The following is an 11,570-nucleotide window of genomic DNA, read 5'->3' on the forward strand; positions in this document are numbered from 1 at the left end:
TCATCAAGGAAAAGAAAGACCCTTAGCCTGGCTTTGAGACTAGAGGAAACGGAACGTAAAAATCTAATATGTTACCTTTCTCAGACAGATCTCAGATCATTGCTATAGAATAAATTTGTTCTTTTTGAAATAGTAGACTTCTGACAGGAAAATTGTTGTGAAACTACATGTATGCATTCCTGATAAATGTACTTCATAACCGGAATTCAGAGCAGTGAAATTTCAGTCTCTGCTTCAATATGTATTTGTATAATCCCTAACTGTGTAGAAACAATAGACGGTACTAGTTATATATCTTGATTGGGGGCCCCAACACACTTGCTGAGCATTTTCAAATAATGATATTATTTGCTACCAGTATCTACTTCAGGCTTGCTGATTATGTGATAGCCTGTTAAAGACTATCCAAAAGAACTTTTCCCAAAAGCGTTGTTTATAGTTTGCTTTTCAGATATGATTCATGAAACAAATTGGATTGCTATTCACAAAAAGGTTAATTCAGAAGACTAGATGAAAGTCTTTAGAAAAAAGCTATATATGAAGAATGATTGACCTCTTAGGAAAACCCATTTCTATAGCATGTTGCTCCAGACTTTTTTCATTGTTTAAGGCTGTGATATTTTGCTGCAGTCAGGAAATTTCATGGCTTAGCCTGTGTCCTCAAACTCTTGCAAACTGTCTTTGTTTGTAGCGTATGATAAACCTCGCAGAGTTGACCCCTTACATCTTGTGTTCCATCTGCAAAGGTTACTTTATTGATGCTACAACTATTACAGAATGTCTGCATACCTGTAAGTATCAGTATTGTCATTCTAAGAGTTTAGTTGCAAATTCAAACAAAAATTAGCTGTTGATACATTCTGGCTTCACAAAGGTAATTCTGTTTGATGTGAATGTGGTTGTGTTTATTCTGTTCCTGAAGGAAAATATATTTGTGGATATTTTAAGCATCAGAAAATCATTAAATCAATCAATCATGAAGTCAGCTTAGTTTCCCAGGTTAAGAGAGAAGATGATGTAGGGAATGATAAAGCCCAAGTAAAAAAAAACAGAGCTACTACTACTACATACTTTTTTTTTTTTTTTTAAGTAGCCTCTAGGAATTTGAGTACGTAACTGTGAAAAGAAAGTTGAGTGGCCCTGCTCATAATGGACTAGAGAGTTTCCTAAACTGTTGCTGATGTGAGCTTGTAGGTTCACAAAACTCAGTAAGCGGCTGTGTGGAAATACCAGTTCAGATACAGAAATAGTTATATGCACCCATGGAATAATAGTCTATAGCCTGATGAATAGAAATAGATGGATAATAAAAATAATGTTCTTGTCTTGTTATTTTTCCCCTCAATCCTTGTGTTATGTTAACAGTTTTTCCATTGCTAACAGAACTATTTTCTCTCAAAGCTAATAAATCCCTTTCTGTGAAGGTGGCTCTTTCAGCCACACCCCGGTTCCTACCTGAATCCAAGAATCTCAACTTCCTAGTCCTTCCAGCCACTAACGCTACGTAGAGGGAAATCTCTTCTTTTTTTTTTTTTCCCCTCTCTCTCCTTTTTTTCTGTTTTTTTTTTTAATGGGGCACTTCTTACTAGTTTGATCTATGTAATATTCAGTGCAGTCTGTAATTTAGGAAAATGCACAGCTGTTAGTAAGGACAGCATAATGTTGGAAGTGCAACTGTGGTGATCTCTTAGAAGTTTCCTGGTAAATGTTGTGGAAAAGTTTGATGTGTTCAGGCTGATATGGAGCTGATTCAATAGTAAGTTAGTTATTCTAGATATTTCCACTCATTAGCTTTCCTTCCAAATTTTTGAAGTACATCTAAAATACAATGAAAATGGTAGAATTATAATTTCTTACCTTGGTTTTTCTATTGAAACTGCTTGTAGGGTGCTTTTCAGCAAACCTTTTGTGTGCAACAGTCAGTATTCTGTTGTCTTAGCTCTACTCTTGTTCTGGGTAACACAGTTATGACATTGAACACCTACTGTTGCATCAGTTGGATTAGGATTGTTCATAGAAATAATCCTAATTGAATATTCAAGAGTGTTGTATCTTGTACAGACAAAGAGCTGCTGTTTACTTGAGTTTTAAAGTTGAAAAACTTGCTTCATTTTGTCTCTGACAAATTTTATTTGAGAAGTCTGGGTGTAATTGTTCCTCTTGCTTAAGCAGACGGTATTGTATAATGGACATATGACTTTTATGGGATTTCTTTTCTTTATAGTTTGTAAAAGCTGCATAGTGAGACACTTCTACTATAGCAACAGATGTCCAAAGTGCAATATCGTTGTACATCAGACACAGCCCCTTTATAATATCAGGTAATAAGTTCATGTCATTTTTATAGGTATAATTTTTTTCAGGTTTTGCTGCTTGCTTTTAAATGTTTTGCAGACTTGTAGTGCTTTCCTATTTCAAATGAAGGAACAGTTACAAGAAACACATTGTGTTCTTTGTTTATATAAGCTTCGTCTCAATAGTGAAGATAAAAATACTCAATTTCTTGTTTTATCTAGTTTGTATCCCTTTCTAGGGTTTCTTACCCCCCACCCTGCGTATTTTTATGCATTTGCTCAGTGTTAGAGGTGATACAAGATCTTAACTATTTCCTTTGATTTCCTTTTAGATGAAGCTTTGTTGGCATGGTATACTTATTAGCTCTCAGAATTGAGTTTTAGTTTCTCGAACTGTTCAGGAATTCTTGAGGGGTGGTGCTTTTAACTTTACATGGCTTCTTCTGTTGCAGCTCTGCTGTCAGGACACAAATTTAGGCAGATACGGCGTTGCTGCTCTGTCACTCTCTATGTATAGTCATATTTCAACAGTGTATTTAGCATCTCTGTTACTATTTAATGAAAACTATTCTGTACTGCACCAAAGACGCTTTCATTTTTTTTCTCTTTGATAGGCTGGATCGGCAACTGCAAGACATAGTCTATAAATTAGTTGTCAATTTGGAGGAAAGTAAGTCCCTTTATTTTATTACCATCTAGAGATTGCAAAGACTGAACAGAAAACAGAGTAATTCAAAGCCCCGCTTCTACTCTGGGCTCTTTAAAATAGTTTTGTAATGTTTGGTTATAAATCTTAATGAATTAACTGTGCCAGCTGGCATCTTTCTGGCTGCTAAATGCTGTTATGGGTAGCGGTATGTACCCTATCTGATGAAACGCAGGTGTCACTGTATTCAGATAAACATAATGGATAATATTTCGTAGTCATGCCTCATGTTTTTGTGTAAGTACAGAAAATATCATTCCATCTAATAAATTCACTTGCCTCAGTTGAAAAAAAGTTGCTAAGACTGATTCTCTCAAATGCTTTTATTTTTTACTCACTGCCACATGTATTTTTTCTGACTTTAGGTGTGTTCACTGTCACATGTCATTTACCTTGAACTTGGGGAGCCAGTGAATCTGCACAGTCCACCTGGGTGAAATATACACATCTGGTGGATATATATGGACTATAGATGGTATAAAAATAGAGTCATGACAGCCCATAGATAGTACAAAAATAGAGTCACGACAGCCAGAAGGATGCTAGGTTTTGCAGCTATTTCAGTATGATTTATGGCCAGTTTGTCTGATTTCTTCCCAGTTTTTACTAACAAACTCTTAGTCCCGGTATCTTAAGTGTCCCAGCCTTGTATGGAGTGCTAGTGATGGTGAAGGTCTGTGGGAGTTTGGAAAGTTTCTGGTGTTCTGACCATTGGAAACTATATGGATATTCTCAGCATCTGAAGTAACATTCCAATCTGTTCTGTATTGTGGGTTTTTTTCAGGAGAGAAAAAACAAATGCATGACTTCTATAAAGAAAGAGGATTAGAAGTGCCCAAACCAGGTAAGCTGTAATCACTTTAGAGGACACTGTTAAGGAAATACTTATTATACCATTTATTCTTAAGGGCTTTCCTTGAAATATTAGCTCACAACTGAAGAAGATGTGTAGTATTGGAAATACGGGGTTCTTGGTTGTCTGATAACTGTGACTTGTCACAGTTCTCAAATTACAAAAATAGAAGATGGATCTGGCAGCACTTAAACCCAGATCATGGTTGGATTTTTTTTAAACAGATTATATTTTGCCTACAACCAGGAAATATATATAAAATGTTCATTAATTTTATTTTCTGGCCCTTAATAAATAATAGACGTTACAAAGGAGTAAAAATAAGAACTTCAAAGTCTGTTGACAGATGAGGGATTATTCTAATTATTTTTTTGTCTTACTATCAAATAAACAGCTCTTTGGAGACATGCCACGCTGAAAGCTAATAAAATGCTGGTTCAGATACACAGCATGAAATGTATAAAGAGCTGATTTAGTCATAAAAAAAAATAGGATGAATTGCATGGGCTCTTTTTCCCTATGAGCTCATCTGTTTTGCTTGGCGCATGTTAGTGTCTTACGCTGCTTTTATTTCAAGTTGTGTTTGCATTTTGGCTATTTGAATATTTTAGCTGTCCCACAGCCAGTTCCAGTGAGCAGAGGAAGACCTCGAAAAGTTCTGGGCTCCGTGTTCCGGATCCCACCAGAACTTGACATCTCCATACTTCTGGAGTTCATTGGGTGAGTTGCAGGCAAATGTAACAGCACGTGACTGACGTGAGGGTGCTGCTTGTGTGTGTTGGACCGTTACTGGCTCTTAGTTTTCATTGAATGTGCATTTCCTCCATCTTGAATAGCAATGGTTTTAACTTACAGTGCAATAGTGACAGCCAACTGTGCATAGCTAGATGATGCAGATAATTAAATGTGTAAGGTGTCTTCCTCTGCAAATAGCTTCCTAAAAAGTGTAGTTTTGAAACTTATATGTGTTTATTTTATTTTTAAGAAAGTAGTGTAGTCTCAGTAAACTGAATGATAATAATAATTAATACTTCCTTAATCCCTGTAGGTGGCAGTACCATTAATGCCAACTATGCCAGGACTTGCTCATGTAACTCGGGGACTGCAACTACAACCTGAGCAGCAAGAGTAGTGTTCCTCTAAATGTTATAGGTGGGGGTAATAATGTGGTCTACTACTAAGTTTGCCTGACAGTTTCCCAGACTTTAATGGATTATGCTGGAGCTTTTGTATCAGGAGTCACCTTTAGCCATGGATTGTGGGGAGAAATTTAGCCAAAACACTTGAGTTGTTTTCAGGAACACAAGAAGGAAAAATTGTATTGCTTTGGCCATGTGCAGATTTATATGTTAGTGGTTGAGAGAGGGTAACTGAGAAAGGATAGAAAGCTGTAACTTCTCTGCTAGCACCACACAGTGCAGAACCTCAATTGTGGGGGTAACTGTTACCCTTCTACCCGGATTGTGCCTGCTTTTGGCCTGACACTGTCTGAACAAAATGTTCAGAGAACTCCCAATATGTAATCATAGCAAACTATTACACAAATGATGTAAAATCAAGCCCTCAGAAATTGGGAAATTCTAGCAGCAAAGCACACCATCTTGATTCAACCTCACTCTTTGTAGACGTCATGTCCTAGTCTTTTTATATGTTGTGTCCAGTGTCTCCACTGTGTCTCACTTTATTCAGAGTACAGAGCAAATTTCCTCCGTATGTAATTTTGGTCAGGTAGGTGGTGGTTTGTGGGTGTTTATTTTGTTGGCTTTATTTTTGTGTTGCCCATCACATGGCTCCTTTATTTCTTTAAATGGATGAGGAGTGGGACTGCAGGAAGAAAAGAGAAGGTCTTAGAGCTAAACCTCTAGGGAACGATGCCTGACTGTGCTATACAATGTCCTTGTGAATCCACATACCTGACTTAATTTCAGTGTTCATTTTCTTTATGCCTGACTTGCAGAAGTGCTGAATGCTCACAAGCACAGCTGAAAGCAGTGGGAGTCATGACTAAAACCGTAGTGTCGAGTGTTCTGCAGACAAATCCAATCTTTGCTGTCCCAAATCGGGCACTTGCAGTTCTTGGTTACCTTTCAACACAGTCTGTCTCCAGGTTCCTCTTTTTAAACAAGGTATTATACTGCCGTTCTCCTGAGCAGGATGGTATGGAAATACATTCATGGGTTGAAGAAATGCGAATGAGGAAATTAGTGCTTTTGCATCAAGAGCAGGTTTGTCGTAAGTAAAGCCGAGAGCCATGTGTCAAACAGGAGAGGAAAGCAAAGACGCTGTATAGCTGTTCAGCCTGTGACCGTTGTGTATTGTACACTCAAAACTTAATTTAAATATAATTTTTAATTGTACTTATAAAGGCTTTTTTCCCTTCAATGCGGTGTAATTAGTACAGGGTCCTAGTGACCTGGTGCTCAGGCATGCTTTTTACCCCATTGGGTAAAATGTGATTAAATGGATAAATACAGACATAAGGTAAAATTCTTTGACTAAAATCTCAGTACAAAAGAAAAAATATAATGCTATTTACCCTACATTTATGATGGGTTAGGAATGTTAAGAAAATATGCAGTTATTTTATTGCCTTGGCTGTGACTGTATCTCATTAAGTTAGGATCTAGATAGGAGTTTGAAGGATGCTCATTCTGGGACCCGTGATGGGTACCGGCCACTGCTGTGCTGGCCCGGCAGGTGGCAGAGGGAGCATGTGGAGTGAAGGGGCATAGGAGCATGCTTTTATACCAACAGCCCCGCGTCTTTTTCAATGATAATTTCAGTGTAAAATGACTTTAAAAACGGGAATTAGATTTTAGTTCCAAGGATGTCCTTTTCAGGTTGGAACTCTTGGTGACTCTGTAGGAAGGCTTCCTTAGATTGTCTTGACTGCAGGATTAGGTACAGTTTGAACTCATTGTAGTGAAAGTACCTTGGTTTAGATCGCCACTGTGAAAGTCTCCTGGTTACTACCCCGCCTCTTCCCCCTGCCCCCGTGATTCTCAGCAGGTACGTTTTTCTTTTTTCAGAGCAAGAGGAAGATGTCAGGCAACTTAGACCTCAAAACTAGTAAACATATATCTGCCTGTCTGTGAAACAAAATGACTTTTGAATCTATGTTGTTGTATTTGTTTTTCTGGTAGTTTTATTTCAAGCTTCCATTCCAGTGTTGGCAGCAAAGCAGGTAATACTGTGCGAATACCATCTATACTATGTGAAACTGTCTGCTGTGTTTATGTTACTTATGTGGAAGGAAGCACAGAATGTTTCTAACCAAAAAAGGATGATGGCTTAACAGCATCTACTTTGCAATTTCTTGTAGTGACTTTTTTAACCTTTGATCTTCTTTTATACTTTAGATGTTTTAGGGTTAATATGTTTTCCCCTTCAAAGGTCAAAATCAAAGAGCTTTTCTTGGTGATGAGAGATTAAGAAAGCTCTTTGGATTAAGAAAACTTGGAGTAGATTGGACCAGCCATCAGAAATTGTTACCTTGAAAGTCTGACCGTCTATATCGTGTCTTTAGAGTATATTACCTAGTCTCCTGTGGCTGTGGAACTGTATCAAAGAAAATGACAGCTGTAGTGGAAAAGCTTTTCTATGTTTGTTTCTTAGTAACTTTAAATTTCATTTCAGTGGCAGAATTTGATTATAGTTTTACTTAACTCTGTCTGATAGCTAGTATGTGTTTAGAAGTGGAGATACTCAATTGCAGTAATTTGAAGTGCCACGCTAATGTGTGGTCTGCACAAGCATTACAAATACATTTGTTTGCTATATCGAATGGTCAATAGAAGTATAGTGGATTTATAGTGATGTTTGATTTTTGCCCTCTCCAGTGCAATGAAATACTGCATTTTTTCCTCTCATATGTACATACTTGCTAATGCAATGCAAGAATAGTGAAATGTCATTAATTGGGCTTAATTAATTGAGAAATTTATACAATTGCACTACAAGATGGAGGTGTGGAGTATAGATGATCAGTAGTAGATCACATGCTCAGACTGTGCAAATCAATGAACCTCTGTTGAAGCCAGCTGGGAATTTGGTCATTTGCCACCTTTGTGTGTATTTCATCTTCCAGAGAAACACCTGCTGCTTTCCTGAGTTCCTAGATAGCATTAGCATTAATCCTGTGATATAAATAGTCTGGAAGGCCAACAACTGGCCCATAAAGCCTCTTCGGTGGTTGGGCATGTTCTGTCAGCAACTTCTTAGGTACTGTCTGTTAAAGTTCCAAATACCAAGGATGATGAAGTATGGATGTTTAAGCAGCATTAATATTACAACCTATTCCTGTGAAAATGGATGTTATGTTGGTTTAAAAATGGCTTTAGGCTGTGTTGGTTGTTTTCCATTTCATGTAGACAAACCTTAAAGTCATAAATAGCTGAATTCACAAGAAAAATGGAGTATACCAAATAAAGGGTAGGAGAAGAAGATACATAAATTTAGTATAATATTATTTCATGTATTAGAGCTTAATGAAAGGAAAAGCATGATTCAGAAATTAAGCTTGATATGCCAGACTACTAAATCAGTAAGTCACTATTATAATAAAGAGCTTGAGGCTGTTAATAACTGTTAACCTTAGCAATATTGATTGTGTTTACTCTTCTCTTGTTTTTCAGAGCTAACGAAGGCACAGGGAATTTTAAGGTGCAGATGTGATTTGAATTTTTCTCTTACGATTTACTTCAGAAATATGTGTAACCTGAACGTATTTAATGTAGTTTGTTTTTCTTACACTGAGTGCAGCCTCAACTTTCATCAGCATAGTAATAATCAACCTTGGATTACAGAGTACTTTCAAATGTGTTATTGTATGGCATCACAGAATAGGAAAAGAATGCTTCTGAGGCTACGTAATTAAAGTTTTGGTGGGAGAATGGAAATGATACTCATGAAATTTCACCTAGGTGATTCTAGCTTGTTATTCTTGCATCTCTCTCCATGGTGCACTACTATGGCTTTTACTTGAATCCTAAACAAAAGTGTAGACATTGTCTAAAATACTGGATTTTAGAATCATAGAATAGTTTGGGTTGGAAGGGACCTTTAAAGGTCATCTAGTCCAACCCCCCTGCAGTGAGCAGGGACACTTCTTTTGAAGAAGATTCTCTAATTGTAGTGGAAAGCTTGCATAGGTTATTCAGAGGAAGCGTAGCCTCAGGTATAAAAATATAAGTATAATAAATTGCTATGTGCTTAAACATATAACAAAAAAAATTATGCAAATTGTCTAGACGGCACAATACACTTCCTTAGCCAGCAGAAAGCTTATTCTTTTCTCCATCCCTTCACTAATAACATTTGTTGTCTGAAGGGTGGGTGTTCTGCTAAATGAAAAATAGCGTTCCCGATCCTTGCTAAAGAATGTGGCTCTTCTTCCAATACAGATCTTCTTACTGAGCCGCTTCGGTAAAAATTCATAGAGGAACTGCACATTGTGTACTGCCTTCATGATTTCATATGCTGTAGTTAGAGATGCTCAGTGTGTATCATTCCACTATTTTGGCTAAACATTTAGAAAACAAGACTCTATTCAAGGATAAGAAGGAGGTGTAATTTAAAATTACTCAGTATATGTTGCATTTAATCTTTCATTGTATTGGAGTCGTAGGACTCAAAAGACGGAATGGCACAGAATAATAGAATGTGAGAGACACCTAACTGGTACAGTTAGCAGGAAAATTTTACTATTGAAGAATTTGAGAAAAAAGCATTAGTAATGCTTTTGATATTATTATTTAAAATATTAATTTTCCTGATTGTACCATTTTACTAATTTCCTTTTCAGCAGAGTTGATTTCTAATCAATATCTTTCCAGGCACAAATCTGAACTGTTAGGTTTGATTGCAGTCATTCATACTATTTTTAATAGTAATTATATTTGTTATGGCAGAGCTTAGGAGGCAATTTCAAACTTTCAAATACAGAAATAAGAATTTTCACAAAGACTTGAAATGTGAGTATAGTTTTGTAAAACAAAATTAATCTGTAGAAGGGGGTGAATGTTCCTGAAAATACCTGCAGTCAATTTTCTTCATCTGTTACATCACTACACCTACCCAGCATTTTTTTCTTCTTTTTACTCTTACAGTTCACACTGGTTTTTTTCATCTTCTTGCCCTTGTATCACCTCCCATCTTTCCTGTCTCATATTTGCCCTTCTTTCTGCTTTGTTTTTTATCCCATTCATTTTGGGCCACACAAGAATGACTGTAGGGCAGTTCAACCATTTTATTAACTTACGTGTTGTAATATTAAAATTTGTGTCAGACACTTACTTCCTCTGAAACATGCCATTCCAATGTGAATAGTTTTGCCTTTTAAAAAAGATACTTGGCTCGAACATCATTAAAGAGCGTTTGTGATTCAAGAAAGGGATTTTTTTGTTTGTTTGTGTAAGTGGGGTTTTTTTGGGTTTTTTTCTCTTTTAAGCCATAAATGTTCCTGCTCACTTTAACTCTAGTGTTCTGAGGATGTTGAAGATGAAAGGCTGCCCACCATTACTCAAATTCCTTGCTGTATGTTAACCCCCCGCTTCACTCTATCTCTTCTTCCTTTCTATCCTTGTTTTCTTCATTGCACTTTATATCTTCATGCTTTTTTATTCCACTTCATGACAAAGAGGTTTACTCATCAACATTCAAAATCCTCTTTCATAGCCACTTCTCACAAAACATACCCTGATGCATTTTTAGCATTGCTCTGTCCTCAATTGTTTCTGTCTTATTTTTCTGAACTAGATGTTGAACTTCATTTATGAAGGGTTTTCAACCTTTTTTTTTTTTTTTTAAGTGGGAATGGGGGGGACAGAACAGGTTACAAGGTCCGTGGCCATAAACTGTGATTTATACATGCAGCAAGCATAAATTCAGCATCATCAAGCTTGCAGCATCATGGTTCCCTAGATCAGGTCTGACTGTCATTTCTAGCTCTTGTACATGAATAAATCAAAATGTTGTTCCAAAACCACAGTTATCATGGATACATATTTAAATTCATGATTGAATTCAAGGGTAGTCCATGACCCTCTGACCCTTCTTTCAAATTGAAAGAATATGATTAACCTGGATAGTAAATCACAGCTGTTCAGAAGTCAACATAAAAATCCAATTAATTGACACAAAAGGTAATCCATTTATCACACTGAATGCAGTCATCTGCTCTGCCTTTGTGCCTCTTCGCTTAGCTGCCCATATCACCAGTCAGCTGTTTAAAATTTTATCTGTAGAAGAGAAACCCATTAAAATTTTTGAGGCTGGCATAACAAATGTCTTGTCGTTGCAGTCCTTGCTGTGAAAGTATTTAGAAATGATACAAAAAGATTTCAGACCAGTCTTGCCCTTGTGTTCTGCATAGTAGTATATTTTAATTGATTCTGGAATTTCATGGACTATTAAGCTGATTCCAGCCCAAGCCATAATACTTCTAGAATGCTAAAGGACTTAAGCTCCTTGAATTATAAAATGACATGGTTTAATTATCTGAATCATATTTGGTACACAAGCCTGATTTGGGGAAAATAAGGAAACTTTAGGAAATAGTTCATGTGCTTCTAATGAGTAAACGGTTGTGGGGGGAGGAGTTCTTAAAATGCTGTGTAATACTAATTTCTATGCAGAATAAATAGCAAGTATCATTCTCCAGAACTTAATTGTGAAATAGGACTGAAGTCGGTAGTTGGTTATTTTTAAATGTTGTTTT

At 36.6% G+C, this 11,570-nt stretch overlaps 1 protein-coding gene across 1 annotated transcript in view; it reads left to right on the forward strand.

Moving 5' to 3' along the window:
- Positions 1-691: 691 nt before the first annotated feature.
- Positions 692-11,570, forward strand: part of PCGF6 (polycomb group ring finger 6) — a gene marked incomplete at its 5' end in the record, with an annotated part of 24,599 nt that continues 13,720 nt past the window's right edge. The window contains 6 exons of the mRNA XM_009573341.1: positions 692-791; positions 2,225-2,321; positions 2,909-2,964; positions 3,785-3,844; positions 4,465-4,573; positions 8,488-8,515. Coding sequence (XP_009571636.1) covers positions 692-791; positions 2,225-2,321; positions 2,909-2,964; positions 3,785-3,844; positions 4,465-4,573; positions 8,488-8,515 — 450 coding nt within the window. The remainder of the gene's footprint in view (positions 792-2,224; positions 2,322-2,908; positions 2,965-3,784; positions 3,845-4,464; positions 4,574-8,487; positions 8,516-11,570) is intronic.

Source organism: Fulmarus glacialis, unplaced genomic scaffold (assembly GCF_000690835.1).
Source record: "Fulmarus glacialis isolate BGI_N327 unplaced genomic scaffold, ASM69083v1 scaffold7522, whole genome shotgun sequence".
NCBI lineage: Eukaryota > Metazoa > Chordata > Aves > Procellariiformes > Procellariidae > Fulmarus > Fulmarus glacialis.